Below are 12,990 nucleotides of genomic sequence, written 5' to 3' on the forward strand. Positions count from 1 at the left end.
TCAAAATTTTAAAAGTGTTTGTAAATAAGAGATGATATTTTTTAATCTTCAGATATTGATGAATGCTCCTTCCAAAATATTTGTGTCTTTGGAACATGTAATAATTTGCCTGGAATGTTCCACTGCATCTGTGATGATGGCTATGAACTGGACAGAACAGGAGGGAACTGCACAGGTATGGCCAGTCAAGGGTTCCAGTTGTGTTCCAGTTAGCCAAAGTGAATATTGGGTGCTATATAGAAAAGTTTATCAGATTTCTGCTTAGATAATCTATTGCATTGTGTTAAGCAGTTTTTTGAAAAAGAAAATTAAATTTTTTATTTTAAAACTGTGGAATTAGTCATTTTTAAAGACACAACTTAAATATCTAACATGAAGGTGGTAAAATATATCTGTATAGATGTATGTAAATGTGTATGTTAATATATACATATATACAATTTTAGTTAGGCAAATAGTGGCATAATTTTTTTCTTCCTCAGAATTGCAATACTTTATTACTATTTAATTATTAAGTATGTTAAATGGTATCATAAATACCAAGGGCCTTATACCATTTTGGTATACAAAGGGATTTAAGATTTTTTATTTCATTGTGCTGAGGAGTCCTTCCTAATCTTTAATCCACATATTTTTTTAAAAATCCACCAGATTCTTAGGAACAACAATATACATGAAGAAAGTAATGCTATTAATTAACATGGGCATTTTAAATGTTTTTAGATATTGATGAATGTGCAGATCCCATAAATTGTGTCAATGGCCTATGTGTCAACACACCTGGTCGATATGAGTGTAACTGTCCACCCGATTTTCAACTAAACCCCACTGGTGTGGGTTGTGTTGGTAAGTAAAAGCTATAGAAATGAAATGAGCAAATAGAATTACATAGAGGGAAATATCTAAATTCTCTTGGCAAGGAACTGTGATGCATATTTGTTACAATTAATTTAAAAACAAAATAATCCCTCCCCTTTAAAATCTCCACTTTATTCCATGCTTTTGAATGACAGCTGATGAGCAACTAGCTACAGTCAGAAGATCATTTTGGGCACAGTATCTTCAAAACCAAGAAAATGTGCGATGGAAATTTGAGTTATTATTAAAATTCTTATTAAAATTATTGATAAAGTTGTGTTTCTATACCTTTTCCATTATGTAAATTATTTTTTTTAATTACTTTAAACATTTTTAAAGAATCCATTAGATGCATATGATAAATGATGAATATTTTTACTGAAAGGCTAAATATAAGCAAACTATGTGCCAGCTGTTCCTCTCCTGGTTGTATGTCAAAGATATTAACTCTCAAACCTATACTCAGACATTCGTAAGACATTCATTGAAGTATTATTTGCAGAGACTAAGATTTAGGTACTGTTTTTGGAAAGTACATGGATTTAAAAAAGAAAAAGGCAGTTGTATGCCATGAAGTCCACAGACTAAATATTCACAAAGCAAGCATGATGGGGAAAGTTTATAAAAATGAGATGAAAATAGAAGAGCCCAGTAGAGGAAGGGGTGGGGGGAGGCATTGGGGAATTAAATGATCCAAATTATGTTATACATATATGAATATATAAATATATTAATGTTACAGTGAATCCCACTATTATGTGTAATTATAATGTCCCATTAAAATTAAACAAAAAACTAAATGAAATATATGATAAAAATAATCTTATGTAAATTTTAAATTATATTTATTTTGCAAAAATACATGTAAAAACTACCAACATTAAATACACGTGGATGATTGAGTAATAGAAGCAGAAATGGAGAATAGGGATAAAAGAGAGAGGAAGGAAGAGAAGGATGAATAACTTCAAACCTAGTAGGAGAGAGATCATGAGTTAACTTGCCTTTCTGTATCCAAGATTCAGCACTAAAAGCAAAATGAGAAAAGGAGAAATAAGTAAAACAATAAGAAAAGTGGCCCAAATAATTCTAAAGTGCAGCCAGAAATGAAAATTACTTTATAGACTGGTAAGAACTTTGTGCTTTACTCTGATTGAGAAGAGAAGCTATTGAAGGTGATTTACAGTAGTGTTTCTTTCTTTTTTTTTTTTTAATTTTTTATTGTTGGTTGTTCAAAACATTACAAATTTCTTGATATATCATATTTCACACTTTGATTCAAGTGGGTTATGAACTCCCATTTTTTCCCCATATACAGATTGCAGAATTACATCAGTTACACATCCATTGATTTGCATATTGCCATTACAGTAGTGTTTCTGAGAGTTCAGTCTAGCTACAGAGGGAAAAATAGGGTTAAGGATGGAAATTGGCAGATGAGTTAGGAAACCATTGCAGTAATCCAGGGAAGAGACTGGAATTCAGTGGTAGAGACAGTGTGATTAGTCGGATTCCAGATATATTTTGAAGGTATTACCAGACTGAATAAGGATTGAGAGAGGAAGTCAAAGGTGACATCATGGTTATTGAAAATGCATAGCACATTTTCTATGTGGAGTATGAATATCAAAGAGTTTTATTTTTAAACATGTTAACTATGAAATAAGCAATAGACATTTAAGAGGAGAAATCAAGCAGTTTGCAGAAGGGTCAGGGGAGAGAAAAGAGATAGAATTCTAAATTTGAGACTTCTCAGCACAAAAGTAGTGTTTAGAGCCATAGAATCAAAATGGTAACAAATTGAGACCAGTCTGAGATTCATTAATCCTTTACATAGAGAAGTCTAAATTTTTAACAGACTGACCTTCTAAAAACCTGCAAGGTTTGTTATGAAGATTGATGCTAAACCACGACAGAATGGAGATAAGGAGGAAAGGAACGGGATGGGGTTATCAATATTTCCTAGATATGATAACATAACCTTAGATTAACTTATCCTGGTGTTTTTCTATTATTCATAAATCCCTGATACAGATTGATTGTACTAGAATTTTCTTGCATTCACATTATTGAAATGCCCAGAATGTCCTAAATGAGAAATATCTTTTTTAATTCCGTAAGTATCTGAGAACGTGATCCACATAAGTTTCTAAACACTGGAGAGTCTGTCGCGGTTTGCTATGTATGATTCAATCTTGAAAAGGTTCAAGGCAAGAGATTGTTTTGTGCCAAACATTAAAACAAACCTTTCATTATTGTCGTACAAAATTTGAATTTCATCCTTCAAGTGTCTTTTGCTAACCCTAGCAAGGGCAATTTTAAGCTCTTTTGTTGCTCTACAGACAACCGCGTGGGCAACTGCTACCTGAAGTTTGGTCCTCGAGGAGACGGGAGTCTGTCCTGCAACACGGAGATTGGGGTGGGTGTCAGCCGCTCCTCCTGCTGCTGCTCTTTGGGAAAGGCCTGGGGAAACCCCTGTGAGACATGCCCACCTGTCAATAGCAGTAAGTACAGGGCTGGAGAAGAGGGGACCAAACAGCCCACTTTATTCTTGGGCTGGGGGGCTGTGGAAGTAGTGAGGACAAAAAAAAATGGATTTGTACTAATTAGATTATGCTGAAACTAGCCAAGAGTGTTTTATATAAAAGAAATTTTGATTCCTCTCTTTCTGCTATTTTTTCATGATATGTTTTTTAAAAAGAAAAACAGTTTTAACCATAGTCCAATATGAATGGTAATAATATCAATTCTCCATAGTATCACAGATGAAGGCCATTCTCGGTTCTTCTCAGAGGTAATTAGTTCAGGTTCATAGGTGGGTCGTATTTTCGAAGTCAGTCATAGAATACCTTAAATTGAAACATATGCTCTGATAGGCAAATGAACTCAATTTTTTGTACTGAAGAGTGTTGGTTTCACCTACTAGCCAACTCTACCTATAGAGTTGTGATATAAATTGTCTGCAAAGGAATTTTTTTCTTCAAAAACAAATGTTTTTGTTATTCTACTGTATCTAACACTTGTGAAGTAGTGATCTTTGCTCATGTAAAATATAACTTTAAATGTATTTGATAGAACACTAAGGGTGGACACCCACCCCCCTTAAATGTATGTCTTGAGCCCAGCAGTTGCTGAATGCTTGCTTGCTCATTGTCTCAGCCACTTGGACACAGGTATCAAATCTGTTTTCTGTTATTTTCTAGCTGAATATTACACCCTGTGTCCTGGAGGTGAAGGCTTTAGACCTAACCCCATCACAATCATCTTGGAAGGTAAGTTCATGGGTAGATTCAAATAGGCTGCAGAGTTTACTTTAGAGAAAAACTGGTACAAGAATTTGTGAGGAGCAAACACAACAAGATTAATTAGCAAAATTACAGATGGGCATTCAATTACAAGAATGTTAAATAACTACTTTTCTCAATAAGTAATAATCCACTGCAGGGATATGATGTCTGATTGTTCTGCATAGAAACTACCATTGTCCTCCAGCTTGAACCATCCCCCACTTGGTTGTATCAGTCTTCACAGAATGGCAAAGTTCTCCCACAAAGCCCAGAAAATCCATGGTCAAAATAAAACCCCCACTTAAGTGTTCATTTGGATGCAAGCAAGTCTGTGGGTCTAACAAAATTACACATGGGAAGCCCTGACATTAACACTGGTCTTTCGCTATGGCATTGTTGCGAGTGAAGTGTCGCTCTTTTTGTAGACATTGATGAATGCCAGGAGTTACCAGGTCTCTGCCAGGGTGGAAACTGCATCAACACTTTTGGGAGCTTCCAGTGCGAGTGTCCACAAGGCTACTATCTGAGTGAGGAAACCCGCATCTGTGAAGGTGAGGTGAAGGGACACCTGTTTACAACAAAACCACTGCTCAGGATGAGGGCTAATCCCCAAGTTCTACCAGAGGATCTGTCGAGACTGGTTCATAGCGTTTTCTTTTCATATCAATGTTGCTAAGTTGTATGATAACAGATAATTTTAATCTATAGCTCATTTGTTATAACTTACTATGATTTTTCTGAGTAAGAGGACCATTTAAATATAAATTGGGATGCTGGGGTTGTGGCTCAGTGGCAGAGATCTTGCCTCGAACACGTGAGGCCCTGGGTTTGATCTTCAGCACCACATAAAAATAAATAAACGATAAAGATATTGTGTTCATCTATAAATTTTTTAAAATATATTTTAAATAAAATGGGAAAATAGAGTATGAAAACATACAGTATTAAATACATAGTTAATGAAAATATTAATAATGTATTCTATATAAGAAAAATAGGTCAGCATAAATGTAATGCGACTATTAAGTTAATATTGTTCAGTTTTATTCTTGGTTTGTTTGTTGTTGTTGTTGTTGTTGTTGTTGTTGTTTGCACCTGGGATTGAACCCAGGAACATTCTAGCACTGAGCCACACCCCCAACCCTTTTTATTTTTCATTTTGAGACAAGGTCTTGCTAAATTGCTGGGGCATGGAACTTGTGATCCTCCTGCCTCAGCTTCCCAGGTCTCTGAGATTACAAGCATGGTCCCTTGCACCTGGCTATTCAGTCATTTTTAAAACGTTGGATATGATGCAAAGAAGTTCAGAGGTTATGTGGACCCCTTCTTGCTTCTGTTCCCTCACATGGCATTATCATTAACCTTTTTAGGTACCTTTATTGTTACTAGACTGGAGTTTCTTTAACCAAAGTCCACACTTTATTTATATTTATCACTAAAGTAGAATCTCAGTATTTATTTGTTGAATGAACGATGCTTCTAAAAATGAACATTAAACATGTAACATAATTCTTTTGGTTATAGCCTTTTTTTTTTTAAGAGAGAGAGAGAGAGAGAGAGAGAATTTTTTTAATATTTATTTCTTTTAGTTATTGGCGGACACAACATCTTTGTTTGTATGTGGTGCTGAGGATCGAACCCGGGCCGCACGCATGCCAGGCGAGCACGCTACCGCTTAAGCCACATCCCCAGCCCTATAGCCTTTCTTTTGAAACATGTTAGGTAAATGATCTGGAAGAAATGTGATTTAATAAGAAAAAAAATATGCAGCTACTCTGCTTCTAGAATCTCTCAATAGGTGTTGATTTAAAAGGAGCTATAAAGTTTCTCATAACCTCCATTTAATTGAAAGTTGAAATAAAAAACAGACTTTAAAGAAATTATATTTGGAGAGTATGAATTTCAATTAAAAAATATATAGGTACCAAGTAAATTAATTTTTGCCACCTTAGAGTAATTTCTTTATAAGATTTATATTTCTGTTTTAATATGGGGGAATATTTTTTTTCTTTTGAAGGAAGATATACCTGTGTCATCTAAATGCGTATCTTGAATATTTTCTTTATTTCTAAATTTTGTATAAATATGGAATTAGGGAATCATCTGTGCTTCTGTTCAGTAATCTAAATAACATGAATTTATCAAAAGTATATTTATTAGCCAGGTACTATGATGCACACCCATAATCCCAGCAATTTGGGAGGCTAAGGCTGGAGAGTCACAAATTTGAGGCCAACTTCAGCAGCTTAATGAGACCCTCAGCAACTTAGTGAGAACCTGTCTCGACATAAAAAAAAAAAAAGTATTAAAATCTATGGTTACAGCTCAGTGGTATAAAGCACCTGGGTTCAATCCTCAGTAAAGAAAAAATAATTTTATGTATAATTTATATATATATATATATATGTGTGTGTGTGTGTGTGTGTGTGTGTGTGTGTGTGTCTTTATTGATTTGTGGATATTTTGACTGTTCAAGATATTGATGAGTGTTTTGCACATCCCGGTGTGTGTGGGCCTGGAACCTGCTACAACACCCTGGGAAATTACACCTGCATTTGCCCACCTGAGTACATGCAGGTCAATGGAGGCCACAATTGCATGGGTAAGTACAGGCTGCTGAGATTAATTAATTAAGCCATAGTTGTTGACTACACACGTAAGGGACTTCTCTCTCAGAATTATTGTTCAGAATGTTTGTAAATTAAATTTTCATGAATACTGAAGTATTTAAGAATCTCATAGACTACTTTGCCTTTTGGCTATATAGTTACATTTTTTAAAAATCCAAAATAAAAATTTTCATCAAGTTTTGCAGCTATGTATCCTAAAATAATTTTAATTCTCCATTTATATAAATAAAACTGTTATAAAATAAAAGAACATGCAAAATTTAATACTTAACTCTTTTAAAATTAAGTAAACATGTTTGAGCAGAGATACAGATATATATTAATATTGTATCCCAAGAAAATTAAAAATGAAATCCCTTATCTAAAAAAGGGAGATGTTAATATAAAAATGACTTACTAATTTAAAAGGTTATTTTAAGATACCTAAAATGATACAAAGAAAATTTGTTTTCAGTTGGGTTAATCAAGAAAGCATAATGTTGCAGGTGTGAGGACTTCATGAAGTGCTAGCTGATATGAATAGCTAGTTTATTTTTCTCTGTGTAGACATGAGAAAAAGCTTTTGCTACCGAAGCTACAATGGAACCACTTGTGAAAATGAGTTGCCTTTTAATGTGACAAAGAGGATGTGCTGCTGCACATACAATGTTGGCAAAGCCTGGAACAAACCTTGTGAACCTTGCCCAACACCAGGAACAGGTAAGCATGCAGCCCACACTTGTACTGAAGGCTGAGTTAGTGATGCCCACCTAAGTATAACACTTCACTAAAAATCAGCATGTACTATAACCAGAGAAGCTCGGTTCTGACAATATCCAGGAGCATCATCTGGGCTTAGCTTCCCAAGTGGCCCTCTTTGGAAGTCAAAACACTAATTTCTGCCAATTACTATGCTACCTTGTAGAGAATTTATCCTTTCTGAAACTAATTCCTCATATGTAAAATAAAGATTACTAATAAATAGTGACAGGGAATAATTCATATGGTTGTAATAATGATTAATGAGATGATGTATATAAATTCTAATTTTCATATTGCCAGGCAATTGGAAATCATTAAATTGAGAATCTGGATGCTCAGTGTGTATTGGTGGTGTATATACCAAAGATGTATATACAAAACCCTTGCCTTAATAGTGCTTGAAATAAAAGTATACATTACAAGTTTTAGCTAGTGCTCTTTTCAAGAATTTAATCACTTGTGTAACAGTGGGCATCAGAAGCATTTTGCTTCATAAAAATTAATACTCTTTTAAGTTTCCATTGGTTTGGTGAATTATATATAGGAAAAGCTGTCACAGTCTCTGTTCTATTTCATAATGAATCATTCTTTACTCCTCAACATTACAACAAATAGATGCTTTTGATTTAAAAAAAAAAGACAAAATTCACATCTCATTCATTATTGGTTGTTAACCTGTGTCTCCACTACAAAACCATTTTTCCTATCTGTGTCCTTATGTGATCATAATCCTTTCTTAAATTCATGCTATAATCTGTTTTTCCAATTTATGTGTATTGGATAATTTTTAAAGTTCTGTATATCATAAGAAAATAAGTTTAAATGTCCTAAGAAGATGTTTTGAATCTCATAATGATATACTTACCATCTAATATTAGAGCAGTAAAAAGTTACTTGATAGAAATAACAATAATGTTAGAGAATACCTAGATCCACTATTTGCAGAAGTACTCAGTCACCAAATAAATATAATTGAAATTAGAATGTCTGGTTGTCAATAATATAAAATATATTTGTAAAAGTAATACTATTAAATAAAATGTTAATTTGAATGAATGAGCTTCAGAATGTTAAGAGTACATCGTTTTATTTATATTTTAAAGCTGACTTTAAAACCATATGTGGAAATATTCCTGGATTCACCTTTGACATTCACACAGGAAAAGCTGTTGGTGAGTTTTTCCAGATTATGTTTATATATATATATTATATATATATATATATGTTCTACTAAAATATACTCAGTTTTTTTTAAGGGAACTACAAAATACAATAACCTGAATTCCAGAGAGGAAAAAACATGCTTACTGACTAACCAAGTGAATAGTGGTATTATTTCATCAGCAGAGTCTGGTGATTGAGTTCTGATAGTTCTTTAATAGTTATACAGTAGTGGCAGTTAGGGTGACCTGATACACAATTTGAAGAGGGGGCTTGGTTCCCCAGGAACTTGTGCATTTTATCAGTCACTTACATTTTTCCACTGCTATTTAGAGGAATTCATCCATTTTATGGTTTGTGTGTTTTCATAAACCACAAAGCCATTTCTGCTATTATGGACATTTGATGTTTATGACACTGAATGTGCATTCTCATTCCAGGTATGCATAGCATTATTTGAGGTTATATGGCAAATACATTAAGCAGAATCACATATACCTTACCAAATCTGTTCAATTTCAGACATTGATGAATGTAAAGAGATTCCAGGCATTTGTGCAAATGGTGTGTGCATTAACCAGATTGGCAGTTTCCGCTGTGAATGCCCTACAGGATTCAGTTACAATGATCTGCTCTTGGTCTGTGAAGGTAATTCTGAATAATATATGTCCTTAACCAAAAAGAGTTTGGTGTACATAAATGGCATTTAAACTGTAGTCTGATTTTCATTATTTCTTCTGAAGTCCTTTAAGACTTGCTCATCAAAATGGTGGCATGCCTGTTATCCTAAGGCAATGATGAATGCCTCTTTACCTTGGAACTGTTGCTCTTTCAGACATTGATGAGTGCAGTAATGGCGACAACCTCTGCCAGAGAAATGCAGACTGCATCAACAGTCCTGGCAGCTACCGCTGCGAATGCGCTGCAGGCTTCAAACTCTCACCCAATGGGGCCTGTGTAGGTAAGAAAGAGGCCCACAGGCACCACACACAAGAGCCTTTGCATTTCCTACACTAAAAGGGAGTACAAAGCTGGGCTCAGTGGTGCACGCAGGGAATCCCAGTGGCTTGGGAGGCTGAGGGAAGGATCGAAGTTCAAGACCAGCCTGGGCAATTTAGCAATGTAGCTCAGTAGTAGAGCACTCCTGGTTTAATTCCCAGTACTACAAAAAGGGAAAGAGGGGAGGGTAGTCCAAACGTTTCTAACAAAATATAACTTCAAGAATAATTTTGAAAAGATTTTCTAACTTAGTCTGTTTATTTACAGAGAACCTATTTCACCATATATTTTAGATGATTTTATTAAGAAAAGATGTCCCTTTAATAGATTTCCCTGGGATAAAATAGTATCCTTGATACCAATCAACCTAAAAATTTTCATGATTAAAAAAGAGGCTTGGATACTTTGAAAGCCCTGCTTATTTTGATTCAGCTATTGTTATGGTTCATTTTCAGCCTGTCTGTAATAACTAATAGCAGGTTAGAAAAAATGCATCTGTGAAAAATGAAGGAATCTTAATAAAAATCAGATATGTGTAATATATGGGGGTTTTTTGTTTGTTATAGATCGCAACGAATGTTTAGAAATTCCTAACGTTTGCAGTCATGGCCTGTGTGTTGATTTGCAAGGAAGTTACCAGTGCATCTGCCACAATGGCTTTAAGGCTTCTCAAGACCAGACCATGTGCATGGGTAAGAACATTTAGTTCCAGGGAGCGAAGTGAGGCTGAGACTCCAAGATAGATTACAGTTGTCAAGTGCCATCAGTGACTACCATGTCGCTGCCATGTTAAACCGTTTAAGCCTTTTTTTATTCAGAGCACAGTTTGCAGGCAGGGACATAACACAGTATTCCTTGGTTCGGTGATTCTCAACTTTTCTCCTCTGAAGACATGTGGCCGGACACGCACTCTGAGATGCTGGAGGCTGTGTAAAGTTCACAGTACAGGCTCCTTTTTACCCCACTGGATTCCCCCTCAAAAGAGAGTTTAGGAATGCCAGGGAGTAGTAAGAGTGACAGTATTAATAGGTTATAGGGCACAACATTACACACTCCTTTTGCACAAATTATTTAATAATTCAGAATTTATCTGCATCTTGTGTATTTTATCACTTAAAATAGTTGTAGAAGCAAATATAACCAAACTCTTTGAAAATTCCCAGTAGCTAATATAATGGTTAGTTAAGTGATAATAGTGTTCAGTTAAGCACTTGCTGAGCTGATGATTAATAAGCTTTCAAAGGCAGATGGGCTGGTTGCCTTGAGGCTGGGACTGAGCTTAACTCCTTAAATCTGATGTCAGCGATTGGCTCTGCCTCTGCCAGAGCACGCTCTCTGTGCTTTGCCCTTGAAGGAGGAAAATTAAATTTAAAACTTGGCTATTTATAATTAGCATGTTCTCAGTGTGGAAAAAGCGAGGGTTATGCATCTACTCTTTTGGTATTCAAGATACTATCTAGGTGCATATTAAAATCAGGTTTTGGTATTCCTGAATTCATTTCCTTCATGGTATATCCATGCAACAAGGAACACCTGGAGAACTTCTCAGCTCATCCATTGCCTCCTAAGACTCCCCCAACTACTCCACCCCCACTAGCCACCCCCAACCTCTGCCACTCTGACAGGGAAAATTGTACAAAGGAGAACAGGCTCTGATCCTATTTGCATGGAATTTTTTGTACTTCCTATATGCCCAGAGAGTATGATTTGCCTAAAAATATATGAGATTTATGATTTGGAAATCCACATGAAGGACATCTGCCCCGACTCTTAGCAGTTCTTCCGTGATTAAACTCCATCAGTCCCCTCAGTCAGAGCTTCCTTCCTAAAGAGCAGTGCCCTGTTTTTTGCATGGTACAGTTTTAGCAGCCTGGAATTCACAGTCCCAGGAGTACACTCTCTTTTATGATGGATGGCCTGAGTATTTTGACTTCAGTCTTTCGGAAGGTTAATGATAATGAATTCTAAATAAACTCCAAATTGGAGTTTGAAGTTTAACATTAATAAAAACTGAAGTTTATCTTTGTTTTCTCAAATTAAGGTCTATCTATAAACTTTTGAACAAGTTTTTGTCATGTTTAATAGAACAAATTATTTTATTATTTCAAAAGGTCAGTTTATTTATAATTGATAAGCAGACCTATTTATTTAAAGAATCTCTGGTAATGGGATGCTTGATTAGGCTGGATCTGAGTGCTGTATGTGCCTATACATCATTAAAGTGTTATTTTTTTAATATAATTTTGTGATTTTGACTTTTTTCTACCTCTTACTTATTTTTCTCAAATCAATATGGATCCTTAGTACTATACTGAGAAAATCTGCACAAAGTGAATACTCTTTTTTCCCTAATTAAAAGTTGAATTCCTTTAAGCCAGTGTTTCTTGGCAGATGTCGATGAGTGTGAGCGGCACCCCTGTGGAAACGGAACTTGCAAAAACACCGTGGGATCCTATAACTGTCTGTGCTACCCAGGCTTCGAACTCACTCACAATAATGACTGCCTAGGTGAGTCCATTGGTCAGTTCATTATTGCTTCTGCTTCATTTCTATGGACTACACTGAAAGAAATAATAAAACTATTCAGTTATAAAAATGGAAAACTTGTCAAAAAATATGTAATAACATTGACCAATTTCTCATTAACTAAAATCATTTTTTTGGCCTAAATAATCGAGACAATACACTGTTTTTAACACTTTTTGTCAGTTGACTAATCAGGAGAAAAAGGCATTCGGATGGTTGTAAACATTTTGGAACTGATTTAGGGTTTAGATTGCGTTCACCTCTTAAATGAGATTGAAAATAGACATTTTTTTTATTTCAATGCTACTACAAGTATTTTATACAGGTCTACTCTTGATTTGCATTCAAACGTCAGCAGCCTCATACTTATAATACATGTACTGTGTTGAAATTTCCTTTTCCCTCAACTTTTGAAGACTGGATATCTTTCCCCAGGAAAGTAGTGCATGGTGACTAGGTTTCCAGATCAACCCTCAGAAAACTCTCCTATACATAGTATATAGGTGTATAGACTTTGGTGCACACTAACATAACAGATGTGACCTGGGAATTAATACTGAGTGGGAGAGGTTCCTAAAGTGAGTTAGAGGAGGCAATAAAAAAAATGACAACACATGTGTGTCCCACCTGCCAAGCACTATGCCAGTACCTTGCAGCCTACCTTGTTTAAATTCCATGACCCTGCAAGGTGTGTGGAAGTAACTCAGGATTTGTAGAGCAAGAGACCATCACAGCTTAACCCCACCCACTTCCTGAACTAACCAGACTCACATTCCTGTTGGCTTTAT

General features: G+C 35.2%; 1 protein-coding gene across 1 annotated transcript in view; it reads left to right on the forward strand.

Moving 5' to 3' along the window:
- The window catches only part of Fbn2 (fibrillin 2), a 232,106-nt gene that overhangs the window by 185,406 nt on the left and 33,710 nt on the right, over positions 1-12,990 (forward strand). The window contains exons 38-49 of the mRNA XM_015500761.2: positions 53-175; positions 724-846; positions 3,201-3,362; positions 4,062-4,130; positions 4,571-4,696; positions 6,622-6,747; positions 7,322-7,474; positions 8,620-8,688; positions 9,200-9,325; positions 9,513-9,638; positions 10,243-10,368; positions 12,068-12,184. Coding sequence (XP_015356247.2) covers positions 53-175; positions 724-846; positions 3,201-3,362; positions 4,062-4,130; positions 4,571-4,696; positions 6,622-6,747; positions 7,322-7,474; positions 8,620-8,688; positions 9,200-9,325; positions 9,513-9,638; positions 10,243-10,368; positions 12,068-12,184 — 1,446 coding nt within the window. The remainder of the gene's footprint in view (positions 1-52; positions 176-723; positions 847-3,200; positions 3,363-4,061; positions 4,131-4,570; positions 4,697-6,621; positions 6,748-7,321; positions 7,475-8,619; positions 8,689-9,199; positions 9,326-9,512; positions 9,639-10,242; positions 10,369-12,067; positions 12,185-12,990) is intronic.

The sequence above is a fragment of the Marmota marmota genome, unplaced genomic scaffold (genome assembly GCF_001458135.2).
Source record: "Marmota marmota marmota unplaced genomic scaffold, marMar, whole genome shotgun sequence".
NCBI lineage: Eukaryota > Metazoa > Chordata > Mammalia > Rodentia > Sciuridae > Marmota > Marmota marmota.